Source organism: Chiroxiphia lanceolata, chromosome 19, assembly GCF_009829145.1.
Source record: "Chiroxiphia lanceolata isolate bChiLan1 chromosome 19, bChiLan1.pri, whole genome shotgun sequence".
Classification (NCBI taxonomy): Eukaryota; Metazoa; Chordata; class Aves; order Passeriformes; family Pipridae; genus Chiroxiphia; species Chiroxiphia lanceolata.
This window is the reverse complement of record NC_045655.1, coordinates 9,021,333-9,043,186: the sequence shown is the minus strand read 5'-3', so window position 1 is coordinate 9,043,186 and position 21,854 is coordinate 9,021,333. Positions and strand designations below refer to the sequence as shown.

At 41.7% G+C, this 21,854-nt stretch overlaps 2 protein-coding genes across 5 annotated transcripts in view; one reads left to right on the top strand and one right to left on the bottom strand.

The window, feature by feature from the left end:
* The window catches only part of SMURF2 (SMAD specific E3 ubiquitin protein ligase 2), a 59,056-nt gene extending 53,415 nt beyond the window's left edge, over positions 1–5,641 (top strand). Inside the window, exons 17-19 of the mRNA XM_032706548.1 lie at positions 244–445; positions 1,462–1,537; positions 1,821–5,641. Coding sequence (XP_032562439.1) covers positions 244–445; positions 1,462–1,537; positions 1,821–1,920 — 378 coding nt within the window. The 3' untranslated portion in view covers positions 1,921–5,641. The remainder of the gene's footprint in view (positions 1–243; positions 446–1,461; positions 1,538–1,820) is intronic.
* Positions 5,101–21,607, bottom strand: CEP95 (centrosomal protein 95). 4 transcript variants are annotated; one of them, XM_032706545.1, is made up of 23 exons: positions 21,306–21,607; positions 19,853–19,981; positions 19,491–19,598; positions 18,916–19,026; positions 17,823–17,931; positions 17,291–17,400; positions 16,433–16,554; positions 15,757–15,957; positions 15,269–15,338; positions 14,558–14,646; positions 13,259–13,380; positions 12,822–12,954; positions 12,528–12,639; positions 12,022–12,170; positions 11,658–11,750; positions 11,118–11,268; positions 9,860–10,020; positions 9,355–9,429; positions 8,744–8,896; positions 7,587–7,733; positions 7,422–7,493; positions 7,164–7,347; positions 5,101–5,921 (listed from the first exon to the last, which is right to left on the bottom strand). In XM_032706545.1, the coding sequence occupies exons 1-22, from the start codon at positions 21,343–21,345 to the stop codon at positions 7,171–7,173; spliced, it is 2,634 nt and encodes an 877-aa protein (XP_032562436.1). In that variant the 5' UTR covers positions 21,346–21,607; the 3' UTR covers positions 5,101–5,921; positions 7,164–7,170. The 4 variants fall into 4 exon arrangements, with proteins under 4 accessions (XP_032562436.1, XP_032562435.1, XP_032562437.1 ...); XM_032706544.1 differs by having other exon boundaries at positions 5,101–7,347; XM_032706546.1 differs by having other exon boundaries at positions 5,101–7,347; positions 12,822–12,951.
* Positions 21,608–21,854: the final 247 nt, after the last annotated feature.

Sequence of the window (21,854 nt, the reverse complement as noted above, 5' to 3'; positions counted from 1 at the left end):
TTTGTTTGTTTGTTTTTTTTAATTTGAATTGAGGCAGTTTCAAAAATAGTTTATGTACAAAGGTAAAATTAAAAAAAAAAAAAGTTATATTTCTGCATTGCTTAAGATGAGTGAGAGGTTTACCTTTGTATAAAATCTGCCAGCTTTTTCCAATCAGTTCTTCATCATTTGGCTGCCTCCCAACCCATTTTTATATTGATCAGTGATGAAATACTCTTAATAATTCTCTTTCAAAATTTACAGCTCATCATTTGCGGACTGGGAAAAATTGATGTTAATGACTGGAAGGCAAATACCAGGTTAAAACACTGTACCCCAGACAGCAACATCGTGAAATGGTTCTGGAAAGCTGTGGAGCTCTTTGACGAGGAGAGGAGGGCGAGGCTGCTCCAGTTCGTGACCGGCTCCTCCCGAGTGCCCCTGCAGGGCTTCAAGGCACTGCAAGGTAACACCGGGCACGGTGGGGGGCTGCAACGGGGCTTTTTCAGAGCGATTTTAACGGTCTGATTACAATCACAAACAGTCCTTTTTTGGGTGTCTTTCTGTTACCTTGTTATTCAGGTGTAAATGGCTCTTTTGTTTCAGTTCTGTGCTTCCTTCTCTGGCAGGAGTTCTGAGCAGCTGAGATCTTACAGGGGTTCTCCTTGGGGTTGTTCCACAAGCCTGGTTTTTAATTCCTGACTTCTACAAGCCCTCATCACCTGCACAGCTCTGGGACCAGATAACACCTCCTGCTTCTAACAGACCAGATAATACCACCAGTCTTCTTTTAGGCTGAAATGCAGTCACACAGCACAAGCTCAGACTCTTTATTTAACAGCAGAGTCCCCATGAGAAACACAGACCCTGTGAATTGTATTTTTAATGTCTGTCTGCTCGGGCCAGGATTCCTGTTCTGCTCAGGTTGGGGCATTTGTAACCTCTCCTGTCCTTTGTGGCATCTCCAGTGCACACCAAGTGTGAAGGATTGCTGTGCTGCAGTCTTCTTCCTTTAGCAGAGAGATTAAAGGGATCTCTAATGGTCAGATAAATTTAACAAAATTATGAGGAATTGGTGTTGTGACTCCTCTATGGAATTTCAGTGGAATTGGCCGATATTCAAGACCTCTTGTAAAACAGGGACAGGTACAGCTGTGCAAGTTTTGTTGTCTACGAAGAGTGAGAGAAGTTAAATTAAAAATTTAGAATTGTGCATTGCACAGTGTGAAACATTTGATTTATTCTTCTTATCAGTGCTTTGTTCTTTATCTTTCTATGGTTTAAATAACTGCAGGGCTGTCTGTCTGGGCAGAGGGGAGAGTGTCCCACACCACTGGGGGAGTTTTCCTGCCTGTTTATGGTTTCACCTTTCTTTGTGCAGAGCTTCTGTCATTGTTTTAGTTCCCCTCTTGTTGCTGCAGTGCCACAAAGACATTTCATGTTGTGCCTGCCAGTAGTGAGATCTCCTCTCCTGCATTCCAGGTGCTGCAGGCCCACGACTCTTCACAATCCACCAGATCGATGCCAGCACTAACAATTTGCCGAAAGCTCATACCTGGTAAGGCTTTGTCAGGTCTCTCTTGTGATCAGTAGATTCAGACCAATCTGCTGTCTGTTTATTTTGAGCAGTCTTAGTTCTTTTTCCCTTTGTCATCCCCTTCTTTTGTGACATAAACTGTCCCTTAGCCAGCAGAGAAAACTCGACTTGCTGGTGTTGAGCTGGAGGTGCGTTGGCCTCGCTTGGTCCTGCTGCCCCTGTTTGCAGTTAGATGAGGTGGGACAGACCTTTGCAGGTGGGTTTTGGAGCTCAGGCAGCTGAATCCTCTCTGTTCCCCCCTCAGCTTCAACAGGATCGACATTCCCCCGTACGAGAGCTACGAGAAGCTCTACGAGAAGCTGCTCACGGCCATCGAGGAGACCTGTGGCTTCGCTGTGGAATGACCCTTCCCAGCCTCTCCCAGACTCTATTTATACTCCTGTCAGCCAGACAGCCCTTCCTTCCCTCAGCCAAGACTCAAGAAATGCTTGAAATACAGGAAACTTTCCCTTTTCTACACTAGGACACTGGGAGGGAAAGGACAACCTTGGATTTTTTTTTTTTAAATTTTTTTTTATTATTATTTTTTATTTCAAGAAAATGGGTTCTGTGGTTCCTGCCATAGGATCATTCAGCTGCTATTAAAAACTAATATCTTGAACATACAGAATGCTGACTTTTCCTACATTTCAACAGTTAAGCAGTATTCTATACTTAAAGACTACTACTATTTTTGTAAGAGGTAATCTATTATATTTGCCTACCTGATTTCTATTCTCAGATACCAAGACACAACTTCAGCAGTCGGTACAAGTCACGTTTCAGCCTGTTTTAAATGTATGATACTGAACAGCATCTATACCTGCTATTTTTGGAAAAAAAAAATATTTTGGATTATTCTAACTTTGCATAAAATTGGCTGAAAGAATCATTAACCTTTTTAATTAAAGCCACTTACATGTTAACTGCATTTTCTTATAGTAAAACATTATATTCTGCAATGTAAATTCAAGGTAAATGTTGCCACAAGGGGGTTTTTTATATTTTTCAAGCATGAATTCCGAACGTTTTGGGGTCCTATTTATATCACTTGTCAGATTCCTCCAGCAGAATTTCTAGTGGGAGTGACACAGACTGTGTTTGTACAGTCCTGGTGTTAACATGTGGAATAACCTTTTTTAATGAACAGTAGATGTTTGGATTTTTTTTAAAAACAACCTTTTTTCTAACGAGTCTGTCAAGAGTATTTTTTGTTGCTTTTGACTTTAAATTGAAACACTGCATTTTTCAGCTCTTGAAGAGCTGCTGGGCTTTGCCAGCAGAAGCCTCTGGGCAGTTCCTTTCAGAACCCACCCTGTCCAGTCAACCAAAGTTTGTTTGAATGCAGCCAAATCATGTTCTGTATTTGTTGATGCTAAAGATTTATCAGGTAAAACACGTTGTAATCTTTGTCCAGCTGCTCATGACACGTGGGTTTAAGTTACAACTAAGGAAAAATGGTGTATTGACTGAAATACGTGTAATGTGCTTTGGAAATGGGGTCGTAAGAGCACATAATTTATTGATTGTAGGGATGGAAGTAAGTATATATATGAATTATTACATGGGTTGATCTCTTCAAAGGGGAATAAAATGCACTACCAGTAGAGGGAACTGAACTTTGATGTTAGTTTGGAAATTCTCAGTTAAGATCTGTCTGACCTGCTCGTGGTGTGTGGATAAAGGAGGCTGCTCAAGAGATGGTGCCATTGTCCTCTCAGCCATGAGGATGTTTGGGATAAGTAGAGGATTTTTTTTGCAATCAGAGTTGTGGTTTCGTAACTCGGGTTACAATTCAACACCAAACCTGCACTATTTTTACATGGCCAATGAGAAGAAAGTGAGAGGTGTTGGAAATGCTGAAGGGATGGGATGGAAGCAGCTGTTCCATGTTTGCAGTGGAAGTCACAGTGAACCAGCTCATTTTCTGTTTGTTCTGTGGAGCTTGAGCTCAGTTTTGTTCTGCCAAGTCTGACTGCCACAGTGAGTGCACTGCTGCTGGATGTTGTGTATTAGAATAGTGGGCAAGGGACTACTTTTGTAGACTTGTGGTGAGAATCTGGTGAGCCAAAGCCACATGTTCACTGGATTATTTTTTTTGTACAGCTGTTGCTGGCAGGGTTGTTCTGAGGGACTTGTTTCCCATTCCGGGCTGGCTGCAGGGTGAGGATACTTAGGGATGTGAACAGAAAGCCAAGAGACTTGGTTTGACAGCCAGGTTTGAGATAGATCAGATCCTTTTCTTTTTTAATGTCAAGGGACTCTTGCACTCCTGTTGAAGGGCTGGTGGTGTTTTTGCATCCACATTGGGCTCCCTAATTCACGACTTCCAGGTAATTCTGGTACCAGAGAAGCTGCTGCTGTGTCAGTCCAGGGGCCTGGGAGAGCAAAGCAGGTGGTTGTTGCCCAGTGTGTTCCTCACTGACAACTCTGCCCATGGTTGGGAACAAGCTCCAGAGCCTCTGCTCACCCCCTGCACGTGCTGGGGTGTGATGGAGTCACAGGCATTTTACAGACACAGGTTCCTGTGACTCCCCTTCACAGGACACTCCAGTGTTGTAGAAGTGAGTTTTGTTTTTATTTTCCCCTGCTCTTGCTGCTCCCTGGTCAGGAGAGACTTTATGGCAGATGTAAAATGTGGTTTGCTCCAGCTTCTGGGAGAAGTCGGGGCCCTGTGAGGTGACTCGGGGGATTTGTGCCAGACAGCCCAGCCCAGCTCTGTCCCTGCCCTGTCTCCTGACCCCTCCCAGGATCCTGCTCCCTGAGCCTGGTAGGTTTATTGGACACAGTTCTGGCCACCCTGATGTCATGAAAGCATTTCTGAGGAGGGAGGAGATGAGCTCTGCAGAACACAGACCCGAGACCAGCCGATGGTTACGTTCATTTTCACAGCAGCCTTAGCAGTACATCTGTTTTTCTACCAAACGTTTTCTTATGGCACAGAGAATTTTTTTTAACTGCCACAGATAAATATTTTAAATTTAATATATTATAGGCAAAGCTAGACAAATCTACATTGGACTTTCCATAGCTGACAGATGAGGATGAATATACCAAGTATTTTGAGTGCCTTTCTACCTTCATAAAGTCTGAGAGCTTTAACCTAAAGCACCTCATCACCCAGTCAGATGTTCATCTGAAAATGGTAAAGGGTTGATTCCTTTGCAAAATTTTGTTTTAAGATCATGTCAGCTACTTTCCCCTCAAAAAAGGTGCTAAGCCTAATATTGCATTTTAACCTTGGACTTTCACCCCATGATTAATGTGAATATTTATTTCAATGTGTCCCTCTTACTGGGTTTTACTTTATCCAGTCTTTAGTTGTTTTAGAGAGATGTCACATCATGGTTTTATGCTGTTGCTTTTCATGATGAATGTTTAATTATGAACAGTGACTTTTGTAGATTTCAAATATACACAGTTGAGTTTCAGAGGATTTAATTTCTCGGTGTAAAGAGTTTTGTAATGGTGCTTTGTACAGTATGTATTCTAATTTTTTTTTTTTTGCACATAGTTTCAGTTTCCCTAAACTGATTTATTTGTACCAAAATTTTTTGTGTTGTACTAAAGTCCAGAGCACACTTTTTTTTTTTTTTTTTTTTTAAATTGCTGGTCTCCAACACTACATCTGTATTGAACTTCTGGTGCATTTGAACTGGCTGCATTGATGGAAGTCAAAGCTTTGCTTCTCTGTCATCCTCCAGCTGGATGTAGCATGTTCTGATGGCTTTGGGTTTGAAACAGCACCACACCGTTACCAGGTGCCACTGGTTGTACTTTACACTATGTAGTAAGTCCTGGCTCTGCCACATCCTCAGAGCTTTGTCTGTAGTTGTAATTAGTTTATCCAAGTGTAATTACTCCTCCACAAACTGACAGTTCTTAGTTTATCATTTCCATTGTATTTATTACCGAGTGTTTTAGCGTTGGTATCATTGTATTTTCACCCAGCTGTTACATGAGCTTTAACAACAACAACAAACAAAATCTGTATAAAATGGTTTTTAAGTACTTAATGTATGTACCCATGCAGAAGTTGAGCAATAAATTGTATGCTGTTTGCACTGTCACAGCATCAATGGTTTTAAAAGTTTGAAGTTTTTATTAATTAAATCTTTAAAATGTAAACTGTCATTTTTAAGTAACTCGACTTTGTTTCAGGAGAAGACACTTAAAACTTGGTGTCTTTCTGTGTGCTGGTACCTACAGAAAGGACTCTCTTCAAGAACAAGAATGTTCTAGACTAGAACAAGAATGTTCTAGTCAAGCACAAGAGGTCTTACTTCTGGCTCTCATGTCCTGGCATTATCCTGGCGTTGGTGAACAGATGGCTCCTCTCAAAACTCAGCAAAGCTAAACCATCTTCCTTCAGGGGAAAAAAAAAAAGGTAAATTTGGTAAATACTTGCTAAATTTCATCAACTTAGCTGGTAAGTGTTGTCCCTTAGAGACTTCAAGTCAGCCAGGCTTAAAGCAACTCCCTGGAAAGGGTTGGAAAAGGCAGGGTTTGTGTTTCTGGTTTTTGGTGTGTGTATTTTTTGGGTCTGTATTTTTGAGGTGAAGTATCTCATGCTCTAACTGCTGGCTGGTGTGTTTAATCTGTAAAAGAAGCTTCTCCAGCTGCTGAGGTCTTTTTTTTTCCTGTTTAGTTCTTTTTCCTTTCAGTGCATGAGTCTGAATTCCCTGTGTGTTGTCAGTTCCATCAGACACCACCTCATGGCAACCTTCAAATATTGTGAGTATAATGCAATTAATAACTATATCTCTGTCACTTCTCACACAGCAGTTTCAAGCAAGAACTCTTCTCCTAGAGCCTGTTTAAAATGAAACTTTAGTTCATCCTCATTACTAAGATAAACTACTTAAAATTTTAAATTTTGTCAGGCAGAGGAAACTGTATCAGTAATGGCCACAGCTCCTTCCCAGCATTCAGCTCTTGCAGAAGCTCATCTTTTACTGCTTTAGAAGAATCTTCATTGTTTTCTATTTCAAAGTACTTTTCCCAATGCATTTGTAGCGTGGGGGGAGTATTTTATGTGCCTTTATTTTGTGCAGGCCAGCAACACCAACACTGCAAACACAGTATTGAATGGAAGAAGTAATGGAATAAGAGTCAGTCCTCCCTCACTTAGTGTATCTGAATTCCTGATCTTTTTATGTCAGGTTTATTGCAGCCATTCTCTAACTTGGCCTTTCACAGGAAACTTGAACCTCTGATGTTCTTTTAAAGATCTTCTTGTTCTTTGTGAGCTTTCCAATCCAGTAACTTCTGGCTAATGGTGTTAGTGTGGCTTAGCAACAACAGCCCCAGCACAGATGCAGAGGAGGCTCAGCATCCAACTGTTCCACCAGGATAAAGCACTCTGACTCCATCCCACTGCCTTTGGGTAGAGCTCAACATTATCCCAGCCTTGCTAAGAAGGTAGAAAGTACTTCAAAAACTTTATTGGTGACCATAAAAGTGCTGTGGGGATCCCAGTTCCCAGCAGCTACACCCCCGACAGGTCAAAGTGACAGACCAAATGTTCTGGAGAAAAAAACAGCCACACATCATCTTCCCATTCCAGCAGCTCTCAAAGAGTCTCATCATCTTAGCCAGTGACATTTACCTAAGTCTTAAAAGAAATGGCCCTGGCTGTACTGGAAGGAAGCCATCTGAAGTCTAGACCTCAGTCTGTCTGCTTCTAGTTCTTGAAAAAAGGTGTCATCATCATTGTGCATGATTGCTGCTTGCAGTTGCTGTATTTCCTTTTCCATCTTTGATCTCAGTTCTCTTTTTGATTTCTGTAGCATCTAAAAAAAAACCCCTGACATTAGCCACAGCATGTAAAAAGAAAACACAACGAGACAAAATTGAGAAGACTCACCTGTGCTTGTGCTTTCTCCCTGGTTTGGATTTTTTGGAATTCTTGAGATATAGCTTCTGCTAGCATGGCAAACTAAGCATAACACATGTGTGAGTTGAACCAATTAAAGAAAAGAAAGACTTCTAATGTAAAAATAGGAGCTGCCTGAGGCAGATCAAGCTTTACCTGACCCTTGTAGTAGTTCTCCATGGACTCCAGCTCGTTCTGGTGTTCCCTCCGTTGCTCATCACGCTTCTCCTGAGCGTATGCTCTCAGGTCCCTCAGTCTTTGCTTCTGAATTTCTAAGCCTTCTTCAAATAAGTTTTTAAATATCTGCCAGCAATTAAGAAAAGCAAACCTGAAACTTTCCCAGAAACCTGTAAGTATACGGTTACATTTTTCAGCTGCTGCATCTCCTGCTGGAATGGTGATCACAGGAGGATAGGCCACTGCCCAGGAAAAAGTCCAGTTGTGCAGCTAGGAATGGTGGTGCAGATACAGCTGAGCTGGGTTTGTATTACTCATTTAGCTGAAATTCTGGGAGATAAAATAATTTTTTCATGTCAGGTTAGTCATATGACCCGACAGCACAAGCCAGGGCCTTTGAACATGCACTGTGATTTACAGCCCACCCTGCATTCTGAGTCTCATTTCAGGACCTTCATCCAGATTTCCAGCAGCAGGAAATCCAGTCTGGACTCAGGCTTTCCATTTCTACACAAGAACACTTACCAGCTGTAGCTCACAGCTTGAGGCAAACAGTTCCCAAATCACTAACAGTGGATTATGCACTAAACTTCTAATCTTTTATTTTAAAAGGTGACAGTTTTGTATCTGCTCTTGCAAAGTCTAACAGCTCTCCTTGCTTTCCTTCTCCCTGATGTCCAGCCCTAATTAGAGATCATATCTGTCACAAGTCCACTTTGTTTAACAAACACAACTGAATAACAAAGTTGCTGTTTGATCATCATCTTAACTGAAGATTTAGATTGTTTTCTTTGGATAGTAACTATAGGAACAACTTCTTAATCCTACTATTTCTGAAAACTCATTTCCCCAATTTTTCACGTTACCAGCCCTGGTTTTCCATACTAATACTTCACCTTCCTCTCCTTTTAACCTGAAGAAGCTTTTCTTGTTCCACAGGGATTTGCCTTACACTGTATCCATGTTCCCAGAGAAGGAACTGTTTCATCAGTGACTGACCAGCCACTTAATCCTGGCTCTGCTCTGGTCACTTCACTTGCTCTCTACTTGTAGGATTAGTTGAGCTACTGGATGAAAGGTGCTCAGCACTGGGGTGCAAACACAAAGGAATTGCAGAGCAGGAATGTTGTCCCCACCTTCTCCTCCCGTGTCCTGGCTCTCATCAGCTTGGCCCTCAGCTGCACCCTGTAATCCTCGTAGTATCTCCTGGCTCGAGCCACTTGCTGCCGTTTCTCTGTCACTTTGTTCTGAGCCCAGATCTGGCGGGAGATGCGGGTCTTGAATTCGTGCTAAAAGGAGAACAAGCAGCTGTAAGGCCAAACTGCCAACAGGTATTGCTTTGTTAATCGTTGCTAATTAATTAGGGTTCTTCCCCACACCCCAGTTTTACACTGCAGTTGTGATTTAAAGCTTTTGTCACCACTGGTGTAGCACAGTAGAGGCACTACAGAATTTTGGAGTCAGTGCTGCCATGGGAGCTGCAACACCCAGAGCCTGAAGGTTCTCCTCCTTGCACAGTTCTAGAATTTGACCTTTTAAAGCAACAATGCGGTGTAATAAAAATAATAGTCCATTCCCATGACCCCAGTAGCCACACAACAAACATCACATGGCATTTGAGACCCCAGCTACTCAACAGGCATAAAACTGTCATAAGATAAAAAGCCACTTTCCTGACCAAGGAATATGCATTCTAGATAGCTCATCATGAATGTATTATGTAACAAATACCCTCCAAAGAACATACCAGTCTCTTGCTGTGCTCTTGATCTTTTTTAATAATTGCAGCGAGAAGCTCTTGCTTCCTCAGGGCTTGTTGAACCTGGAGGTTTAAAAAAAAAGCTGATTACTTCCATCATTCTGCAGGACAAGCTGTTGTATATTGGAGGTTTAAACATTGCCTCTGCTGTGTTTTGGTCTTTGAGAGTTACCACATAGAAGTTAATCAACTTTTGTATCTAACAACTAACCTTTAAACTAAGACTGTTCAGAACTAGCACTTGAAACCACAAAGTGCTTTTAGAAAGGCAATAGCAACCCCAGGCTAGAGAAACAAGGATAAAAAAGGACCATTATATTCCAGTGGCTGATAAGTTGAATCCATGTCTCTAAATCTGTACATCCCTGTTTAACCCAGCTCAGCCATCCAGCCTTCCACGGTGTGCAGGTGCCCTGTCTGTGCTGCACGTGGCTGCTGATGCTGTGTCAGGATTTCTCTGCTGACACTCAGCAGGTAAAAGGAGAACACTCACTTCATTCAGGAGTTTGGGTCTAGGCCTGCCAGGAGCTGCCTGCAGGTGCTCTGTCTGTGCGAGCTGCCGCTCCCACATTTTATTCAGAGTGCGGTGGGAAATGTGCAGGGAGGGAAACTCTTCCAGCAGCTTCACCAGGAGGTCGTTGTCCCTTATCATCACTGCAAGGTAAAGACAGATGTAAGCAGTAAATTCCTGCAGAATACATTTAGTGGTAAATTTGTCCAGACTAAGTTATGAAATATTTTATATTGAATTCTCTATAAAACACCATCCTGCTGTTACAGTGTTGTCAGGCTGAACCCGGCAGGACATAACATCATCCTGCCAGTCCAGCAGCAGAGACTAATCCCAACCCTTTGTTGTTTTTTCTGAAGAATTGCTTTTAGAGCTCAGGTGTTATTTCCCTCTCGCCACCACATACAGTTAAGACATGTATCCCCCTCTTTCTTCATCTGGTTCTGACCATTACTATCAGTGATTTCTTTAGCTGTCCCTCTCTCTCTGGTTGCAGCAACTTAAAATAATGCCAACACCACAGGAGTAATGACAGATCCAGGTCAAGTAAACAAGTGCAAAATAAACTGGTTTGCAACCAGCTCGTTCCCAGTACATCTTTGATCTTTCTGGCAGGAAAAGATGATGGGGAGATGAAACAAAAGGGTATTTACCAAGTACATGCCCCTTAAAAACTGGGAAAAAAAAATCAGGCAGTGTAGCTGAGCAACACCCAGGCATGTAGGGGATCTATAAGCACACACAGTGCTGGTTACCAAAACTGAGCCTGGGATTTGCATCCTGGCTGTTCTTGGAGCATCACTTGCCCAGCAAAACCAGTGGCAGCATTAATAACACAATGGCAGGGTCCTGACAGATCCTCCCGTTACCTGCATGTGGCTCAGCTCAAGCCAAAGGCCCAATTTTAAATCTGATACATGCTCAGAAAAAGAACAGAAGGAGACCTCAGACTGTAGTGGAACAAGCACAGGAGTAGCAGTAATGGAAACAAGCCCTGAAAATAATCCAAGGGATTTTAAGGAAGTAGCAAATGGGTCACAGTTTGATTGTGCATTGATGGCTTACATTTACTTAGAGCATTATCTTCCCTAACAAAAATTCCAGACATATAGAGGTCAGAAGAAGGGGAAAATGCTGCAGCTGCCTGGTATATGTTGGACTGGTGCCTTTATTCTTGGAGTTCAACACATGCTTTCAAAAGATGCCAGTTTTCCACCAAGTATAGTTTTGCAGTTCTTACTTGGATCTGCTTGCTTTGGCTTCATGGCCCCTCGTTTTGGAATCCACTGGCTGTATTTGGGAATCCGAGGTGTGGTTTTTCTAGAATAAACTTTCACTGGCTGAGACACTTTTGGAGGTTCTTTAAAGATGTTTTCTTTGTATTCTTGTTCCTTAGGAGCAGATGTAAAACAGATGGAGAACAGGTATGAGAAGGGAAAGACTGATAGAACACAGTTTGGCCATCAGAGCTTAAATGTCTTTGAAACTTTAGAATGAGAACTTGGACATATTGCACTGGGTTCTCCAGAAGGCCAGAATTCACCAAATGCAGGTCAGGGTTCAAATAAAGGTTAAATATCATTATTGCATAACCTCAGCTCTTCTGCAGCACTTAACACTACTAAGTCACTACTTCAGTAGCACACAGTGCTGTAACTGTGACAAGTTACAAGGGGTTTTTGTACCCAAAAGTGCCTGCACAGATCATCCAGGCAGATTTGAAAAGGAAAAAACCAACCAAACAAAACACAACCAACAATCCCCACAGTGCATCACCTACAATTTCCCTGAGGACTTCTCTGAGCTTGCAAAGTTTAAGCCTCTCCTTGGCTTCATAAATCCTTAGTTCATCTTCATAAGCTTTATTGACCACCTAGAAAATAAAAACAGAAGGACTTGTCAAAGGAAATAATCAGTCCATACAACCAGCTCATTAACTTGTTTGCTGTGTGGGTCAAAGGAGCTTCTTCCACTTTAAACTCTTTTTGCAAAATTTGAGGTTTAAAGTCTCTTCCTCAGCAGGTACAGATACAACAGCATATGATTACTAAAGAAGGCCAGATTCTCCATCAAGTAAGAGCATTTTTCATGGGTTTAGCATAACTGTTGGTAAGAATTACCAGAAAGTCTAACCTAGAAATTACCTTTGCTTTTCTTGTTCTTTCATCCCTTTCTCTTTGCAGCTGGCAGCGGATTGTCTTTATATGTTCATTACCACAAAGTTTATCTTCCTGGTGCTGATATAAATGTGAGGGTGGAGAAAGGGATCGGGGCCTGTTTGGGTACCTCGGAGCTAATTTGAGACAAAAAAAACAGTGAGGTGTAATTGTGAGCAGGCCCTCGTTTCAGAACCACAGTCCTGGGAGATTGTATTCTGTCCCTCCCCCCACTTTGTGTACATTTTTTACTGCAGCTGTGTTTGCCTTGTATTTTTGGTACAGTTTTACCATAGCTATTTAAGTGTTAAATAGGAACTTGGTTGTAATTCTGTTACTGTTGCTCGGGTTTGGATCAGAGACAAAATATAAGTGAACAAACAATACAAAACTTAGTAATTAACTCTGAGTAATTCAGTGTATCAGCTTTACATGGAAAGGGGTTTTTTATATTCTTTTCCACCCCAATACTTAACTGGCATCAGAATGGTTACCTCTCCCAGCTGTCCTGTGGCCATAGTCCATGACACTGTCACTGTGCTGGGACAGGTTGTCTTCATCTGTCAGCTCTTCTCTGCTGCACTCACCCAAAGCTCTCTTTAACATCTGAGGGATACATGTTTTTTTGAGGGGGAGTCAGGTTCAACAGACAGTTCTAAATTTTGAATGAACTAAAGCCAGAGTGAGCTGTGGATTTTCATTTCATCCATGTTAAATTTATATTCTTGTTCTCTCCACTGTCATGACTAAAGCCAGGCTGCTCAGCCCAACAAAGAGACTGCACTTACCAAATCCAGTTCATTGAGCCTGCGAGACACTTTTTCTGATGCTTCATGAAGCTCTTGCTCAGGAAGCTTCTTCTCTGCTGGTCCCTGGGAAAGGGAACCTTCAAATGAATCTGCGGTAGAATTTTCGTATCTGCTAAAGCAGAAAACAGATTTCATTTCTATACTAAAAACTTGAAGTATTATCTCACACAATTCCCATACTTTTTGCATATGCACATTTTTATAGGATTAAGTAGAAGCTGAATGTGTAAGTGCCTATAACTATATTTAAGAACATGAATATATGTCAAGAGAAACAGGAAATCTTTCTATTAACATTAATCTTTTACTGTCACACAGCCAAGGAAGAAGAGATCTTATTTAAAAAGGAGAGTGGGGCTGGATGGCCATGGAAATTAAAGTGCTGGTGTGGTTCAGGACCAAAAAACTGAACTTGCCTTGGTGTTCTAGGCAGGTACCTGGATTCAGGTCTTGGAATTTGTGTTAATTGTTCAACATGTAGTGAGAATTTTTCATCTAAAGAGGACACAGATGTAGAAGGCTCAGGTACCAGAGGAACCTAGGAAAAGTAGTAAATTGATATTTTATTAAAATCTTATAGATCACATGAGCAGAGAGATGATACAACAGCTTTTATAGAATCATCTCAAACCCTGTGGATACAGACATATAAAAATAGCTATATTTCCAGGTCCCTGACTGAAGATAGTGTGCTTTAGAGAAATAATGTTTAAAGCAATAGAGCAGCAAAAATGTAGAATATTAGTTCAAGAATCATCTACAGCTCAGCCAGTGAACCAGAACAAGGTCTAGGTTAAGTGGTGAGTACCCCTCATTAGCCTGGGACTGATGCCAGGCAATGGAAATAAGCTGAATTTCACTGAGTACAGACTGAGCTGCAACTCACAGAGAGCCAAAAGAGAACATTTGTGTCCTTGTGCCACTTAGTTACACTGGTTTGGTACTGCCTGGGAACTTCTCTGTTCAAGCAGCAGTAATTTGGGGTTGCCATGCATGGACTTGGACAGGCACCCATGGAAAACGAGTTTCAAACAGAGACAATGTTTTAAACAGACAATGCAGAAGTAAAAGCTGTTGAAACTATAGGAACAAGTGGAGTCTGTGAGTACCTCTTGTGGTTGCAGAAGGCAAAAATAGTGTTTCCAGAGCAAGAAATTTCCTACATAGACACATTTCTATGGGCACAGAATGGCATCTCCTGATCCATTTGTGGGCTTTGCATTATTCAGTTTTTGAAAAGCAAAGGACAAAGCAATAAAATAAAATGAAACAATATAACCAGGCAGTACAGTGATCTTTATAAGGGAGTAAATAAATCTAAGTTTTATTGGAGGATGAACAACCCTAAAATCCTAAAATTCTTACTAATTTAGAATGCTGATACACTTCAGAGAAAGGATGTGACTATACTCTTGTGTTTTGTGTATTTTTGATTAAAAGGCAAGATAACTAGTGACTGGTTGGTTGTGATAAATTAGAACTCTCTGGGTGTTGGCTCGTGCACTTTTTGGAGCAAACAGCTCCAGAAAGAACTAAGAATTGATGTGACTTACAAACTGTAGATAGTCATAGTCTATCAACACTGATTGTATATTAAGGAAAGCAAGACCAAAGCAGGTTTGAAGCAAGCCCAAAGTGCCACAAGATACCAGGAGAATTAAGCAGAAATCCAAAAATACTGAATGAACTTCCATAACTAAAGATGCAACATGTACCTTTATCACATTGTCCTCAGCATCACCTGATCCCACTGCAGCAGATGACAGGTAAGTGTGAGGTGATGCTTCAGGCTGCACTGTGCCTTCTGATGTGGGGAACAAGGTAAAACAAGGTGTGAGCCACAGCCTTTGCATCCAAAGAGGTATTCAAGGAGATACTCAAAGAGAAGAGAATGACAAAGCAACGGTGGTGACACAGCTGAGACATTCCTTTTGGTAATCTCTGGAGTCCTCAGTGCTCAGTGTCATGGCAGTGCTATGGAAACTGGAAAGGTAAGCAGTGTTTCCCAGGCAACAGAGAAAATGAGTACTGAAAAAAACCAGCTTCTAAAGCTTTTCTACAATAGCAGTTCATGGGTTTTTTTTTTCTTAGAGTTGAAACTGGCTTGTTTGGTCCATGTTTCTCTGCTCAGAATAAGCTCAGCCATGGGAGTTATCTGCTGGAAGAGATTTCTGTAGTGCAGGCCCATCTTAACAGGATTAACTAAGAAAGGAGTTGAACTGAGGACATGGATTACTTTTTTCCAGCACAGGGAAAAGATTAAAAGTAACCTATTTTTGTTTCTCTATAAAACAGAGATAGAAATATGAACTTGTGGCTGCAATGCACTAGTAGTTTCAAAACCATGTTTCTTGTGGTGCCAGTAAAAATAAATGCAATGTTTGATACTTAAGAGTTCCCCTATAGGAAGCAAAATTTTCTCTCACCAGGGATCTTTCTTGATAGAGGGAGACTACCAGAAACATCATCAGATTTTTCAGTAGGTGACTTTTCAAGCTGAAACAAAAAGCAACATGTGTTCTATAAATTCACAGGAGAGTGCTGACAGGAAGGTCATACATTAGGTTTGTCTGCAAATGGAAACCAATGCCGATTTTATAGTAGATAAAAATCACCATAATTATTTTGTTTGCTATACTGTCAACTGTGCAGTTACATTGATTATGGGGATGTGTATGTACATGTGTATAAAATAAACACACCCCTCAAATTAAATTCCTCTCTGGGCACTTAGTGAAGAATGAATCCACAATCCAAAATTCTTTGAACTGAGATAAACTCTGACACATTCAGAAGTGTTCTTCAGAGACCAACTACTCCCATTCTGCAAGTGAACTAGGTTTTAAAATGAAAGCAGTATTGGTTACTAAAAAAAATAATAAAAAAAATAATCAAAGGATAGGTTTTTCCTTACAGTAGGAATTTTCACTCCCTGACTGCTTGCCAAAGCTGCTGCCTGTCTGTCTGAGCTGTGGTAATCTCTCCATCCAGGATGTGAAGGCTGGAAGGGGGGGAGCAGAGGAATGGCTTGCTGGATGGGCTCCCCCAGTTTTGTAGCACTGGCACTCAAACCCTCTTTGTGAGGCTCAGCAGCATGAACAGACTCCATCCATCCTGAAGAGACACATACAAAGAACTTGAGATGTAATCTGTGAAAGCAGGACATGGTTTTGTGTATTGCCTATAAATTTTAAAGGGAAGTATCTAAATATCTAACATTAGCTGCCATCTTGGATGGCATAGGACAGTCCTGTAACATTTCTATGCCTTGAGAACATGATTTTGGATGTGAGGATCTTCCACTAGGACTTTTTACTTTCAGTATTTTTCTTACTGAACTGCAAAAGAAAAAAAAACACCACAAGCCACAATTAATAAAATCCTGGCTGAAGCCAAATCCCAGCTAAGCAGAAATACCCCAGGATAATGAAACTTTGCATGCTCTGGGACCCTAAAATATCATATTTCTGAAAAGAATTTGTTTTAAGTGTTTCTATCCACTACTAAAGTTCTCCTCTGCACCACCTTAGTTCCCTACACCCCTAAGTCAAAATCAGGTGGATGAGCTGTCAGAACAATCAATACTCAGCATCTTCCTTTCCAATCTCACCTTCAGAGAACTGCCTGGGCAATGTTGAAAAAGCCTCTGAGCTTTTAGATTCTTCCACCCCCTTGTCCTTTTCTGCCAGTAACAGTATAGGAAACTGAAATTCTAGAAGTGGATGTTGAAAAAGATTAAATTAAGATTTATAAAGCATCTTGAGATGGACAATTTTTTTGTCTGCTACATTAATTACTTGGTGTCAGCAATCCATACTATGATCAAAATAGGTCTGTTAAATTCTTACTTGTAATTCCAGTCAATGAAATGTTCACAATTCATAATATTCCTTTATGCTTCTACTTGAAGAGATTAACCACCAATAAGAATAGGAATATTATTATAGGAAAATAGGAGACAAGAATGAACTTCCTTCAAGTTGTCTGCATATTTTTTGTTTCAGAGCCACCCGTAATGCTTTGAAGTGGCACCCACACTCCTAACAAGTCTTCTTTGAGAATGAACTTTAGTAAGTCTTTTTACAGTCCTAAATAATCTTATACTGCAATAAATCAAATAAAATCAAGTCTTCAGAATTCTCCTATTCTGCTGAACAAGACAAAATGCCTTTTGAGCAGAACTGAACTAGAAGTCAAACAACAAACCTTTATCCAGATAATGTGGCTCAGGAGTCATGAAAAATAGTGTCTGGAACACTTACTTTCAGAAATTTTAACTTCAGCAAGATCAACTACAGGTATCTGTTTATTGTGGGTTGCTAAAATAAGAATTTAAAACAGTATTTGTCTGAAAGAAATAACTTTGAAAAAAAAAAAAACAAACAACAAAAAAAGGCCTAGAAGTGTTACTAGAGAGTGGTCTTAAATGTTTTTTCCCCCAAACTCACCTTCTTCTCTCCTGGAAAATGAATGAGCAGTGTCTCCAAGTCTAATCAATTCACCAGTAGATTCTGAGCCACCTGTATCACAGGTTAGAATGAAATATTCTGACTGGGACCTAAGGGGAACATAAAGCCATGAAACATTTACTCTCAAAGTCTCTGCCCCTTCAGCCCACGAGATGGAGCTGCAGAAGAGCTGTGACAGTGTGGGACACGAGCCCTCCTTCCACAGGACAAAGCAAGGTAGGAGTGACAAAGACAAACCGAATTCAGTGTCGCTAAAATACAATTGTTTAGAACTGATTAAAGTTTGTAAAGTAAACTTAAGGGAAACAAAACGCCATCAGCACTCTTCCAAAAAAAGTTCTGGATCTAATTTTAGCCTTCTTGCTGCCTGACCAAAGGAGAGTTACCTCACATTCCATTTGATATATGTAATCACTGTGTTTCCATACTACTAAAAACTTACTAGTTCCTCTACAGGTACACAAAGATAGTCAGTCTTTATGTCAATGCAAATATTCAGAACTGTTCTTACCCTTCAGCTGATGAGAGTATTGAATGTTCTGTAAGTTGACCAGCATTGCTTTCCAGCTGCTCTTGAGATGAAGTTTGAGTTTCATTACTGGACAGCACATTTGCCTCAGCTGTTAATAACCAAGAGGTAATTATTTTCAGGAAAACTACTTCCACCTATAAACTAACAGCTATTAGTTCCAACATCACCAAAACAGTTTAAAGTAATGAAGCATTACAATGGCAATATCTAAATTGCCACGTAATGCTCCTTGGGAGGGGCACAACTTGCGTGGTGAGTTTTGAAAAATTATAGCACTGTCACATATCCTACTGTTCCAATTATAAATAAATCTTCCTTCTTCCTCAAAAGAATTAAGTCCTGTACTTACAGCTAGAAAATTGGAGCCACTAACAGGGTAACAGCAGCGGCAGTCTGAGGGAAGGGAAAAGCAGAAGTACAGGCACTGAAAATTGCTACTGTCCTTTTCCTGCCATGCACTGTGGAACAGGACAGGAGGGAATTGTCTCAGCCACCAAGGGCTCTCCCCTTTTCTCACAGGGTGCAACAGCCAGTGGTGACAGTTCTTATCAGCCCTAAGACAGGGAGACCAGTGCTCAGGTTGCACTAAGATGCCTCTGCAGGGCTGAACAGCTTCTCTTCCCATTTAGAATTTTCCTCAAAATAACCCCTGCTCTGGGTTTACTCCCAGGACCCACCTCACTTGTCTGCCAGTAAGTAAAAGGGACATTTGCTCATTGTTCCAATTAAAGCCAACATTTCCCTCCCTGTGTCCTAATCCTAAATCATTTGACTGACAGGCTGAAAAGCAGCTAACAGAGGATGAATTGTCTAGAGTAGGTTTCTGCCACAAGAATGAAGCAGAAAGATAATGTACTCCAATTCTTCCCTTTTAACAAGTTTTGGGGGAAATTATTTTGTTATTGTTTATGAAAATAAGGAATGCAAACACTCAGTTTGGCCACTGAAATTTCCTCCCTCAAGGTCAGTTTGTCTTTCTCCTTTTCTGCATTGTCAAGGTTATAAATAAGGGGAAAACACCAAATAAATCTTTGCTACATTGGAAACACTTTGGGTTTACATGTCTGCTTACCTCCAGTGTGAGAAGAAGATTCACTGGCTTCTGTCAGATACTCTAACAAACCATCAAATATTTCTAGGAGGTTTTTGATAGATTCTCTCTCTCCTTTCACAATGTTCTCACCTGAAGAGAAGGTAATGCCACACATTAATAATTAGTACTTCACAAAAGAAAAATTCTCCAAGTTTTCTGGAGGAGAGTGCTTGGGAATTCTTGTGAAGGTGTCAGCTCAGAAGACAACTGATCACTTGTTTATGGCTACACATGTAAGCTTAAGGTATCTTTTAGCATCCTAAATTTGCATATTTTCAGTTCTATTAAGTGAAAGTTTATTGATGCAATAACTGCTTCCATTCACAAGAAAAATATTCAGAGATATTTTCCTCTTATTTATTCTCTGCTTGCTGTTTCAATTTATAACCTGATGTCCAAGGCAAGGGTTCAGTGTTCTGATGACATTCACTGTGGGATAAAGACCTTCATGCAAGTATGAAAGCATGCTGTATAACACACAGTTCTTGTAAATTATTCCAATTAAACCACACAAATACTCAGCTGGTGTTTGTCTCATTAAAACAAATACTTACCAGTGATGTGAGACAAGCTGACCTGCAAATAGTCCAGTGCCAGAGAATCTATTACTGCTTGTACATTATGTGCATCATCCTCCTGGCTCCTAGGAGTAGCTATGAAATCTATTTAAAAGAAATAATAGATTTTAGGCTATCTAAATGGCCAGCTTATTGCAGGTACTTTAATTAAACTACTCTAACTTCTACTTACAAATTAGTATTTTTTTCAGTACCTTGTACTTGGTGAAAAGCCCAAATATCATATGGTTATATGAAATCTTTCCAAAATACGAAGCACAAACTTTTTTCTTTTTTTTTTTTTCATTACAGAATACACAGCGACAAAAATAAAAAGATTTAAAAATTATCATTCCTACCTGGTACTTTTTCTCCTAAGATTGACTCGTAAAGACGAACAAACACGTCAGCACCACATTCTGAGAGATGCTTTATGTGCAGGTTTATGTGACAGCTCCTTAAAAGATCATTGGCAACACTAACCCAATCTATTAAGAAGTAAAACATTAACATGTCAGAACTGAAAGACACTGAAATAAGGACATGGTTAGTTAAAGATGGAGACCCTGTAAATGTCTTTGACTCCACCAGAGGTGGTCAAACTCAGCCAGGCCATTCTAATCACCCAAAATATTGAACATATTGTCCAAGCATAGTCACAGCACAACTGGACTTGGGAGCTGAAGGGCACTAAAGTACCACAGGCTGGGCAGGTTACTTTTTTCTTTCATATAATGGAAAACAAATTTGGATGTGGCCTCGTAGCCGGGAATTCCAATCCTTGATGAATTTATGAAGCTGTGATATGCTGTTTATCAATAATCAGAAACGACACGTACTCTTCTGAAAAGCGGGAGCTTCTTTTACAAGCCCAGGTTCTCTAATACTGTTAGGCAATGATATCACTGCAAATGTAAATATTCCCCAGGAATGCTATATTCTAGGATTACGTTTATTAGTTTTTTAGGGATTACAAGAACATGGAGCAGGTTCCACCAAATTCATGCTCTGAGGAGTACAATGAGATGTGCATTAACAGCCTGATTTTCCCAAAACTTTGAGTCCTGGATTCGAACTGCTTTGAGGTACATGTATCCTCTGCTTTCTTCCTTGTCAAACATCAACTTGGAAGAACTAAAGTCTTTATCTCCCTTAGCCTGTGATCTCTTACAGTTGGATTCCCCCCCACACCCCCCCCCCTGCTGCTTTTGCAAATCACTGTGGTATTTTAGCAAGTATTAAGGACTTTAATTGTTGGAGAAGGGATCAGTCATCTTTGGAAGGAAAAAGTATACAGCTGCTACTACAGAGGCCAGCTTGTACAGTTTTTTCTCTTCTGTACATTGGAAGTGTTACTTTTCCATCCCTTTACTCTTCCATCAGTTCCAGACATCACTTTATTTAAGCATTTTAATAATTTCAGGTGCATGAAAGGTTAAAGTACCATCCCCTATACTTCAGGCTGATGTCTTGGAAGACTCCCATTTATTGTTCATCTCCAGCTTTATTAATTTAAAAGCGCCACCGGGGAGAGGACGGGGAGGTTAACATAAAGAGCTTTAAAAACCACAACACAAGGAAAAGACAGCTGCAAGGGACTGAATAAAACAGTGCCAGCGATGCGAGCAGCTGGGGGGCGACGAGGTAGAGAGAAGGCGGTTCCCCGGCGCCGCGGGACCGGGACCCGCCCCACCGCAAGGCCGCGCAGCGAGGGACCGAACAGGGACACGGCAAGCCCCGGGGAGCGGCAGTCGGTGCCCTCAGGAGCTCTCGGGGAGCGGCGGTCAGTGCCCCGAGGGAGCGCGGCCCTACCTGTGCCCTCAGCGCTGCCCATGGCGGCACCAACGGCCATCGGCCCCCGCCCCCGCCATTTAAAACGCGTCCCGCGCGCTGATTGGGAGGGCGGCGCAGGAAGGGGCGGGACCACCCGCCACGTATGCCAAGGGAGGGCGCTGTCCCGGTCCCGGTCCCTGGGGTGGTCCCGGTTCCTGTTCCTGTCCCGGTCCCGCTCTGCGGGCGGTGTTTTCAGTCCCTTCACGGCTCCCCCCGATCCCCCCCGGCCGGTGTCGCAGCCCCCTGAGCGCTCTGCTCAGGACCAATCAGCCCCGGGAGCGCCCGTGGCTTCCGAGGGCGCTGCCGGTGTAAAATGGCGGCGGTGCGTGTGGGGGGTGCCCGGGCGGTTCCGCCTCCGTCACCTGAACCGAGGCGGCTGTGGGCGTTTTCTCGGTGAAATAGGTGGGGAGAGGCCGGCCTGGCGAAGGTTCCAGCACTTGACCTTGAGGCCCAGGCCTGGGGCGTTTGGCGGCCGGTGTGTCTGTTACCGGGGATTTGGTGTTAATTGCCAGGTGATCCAGGTTTTCA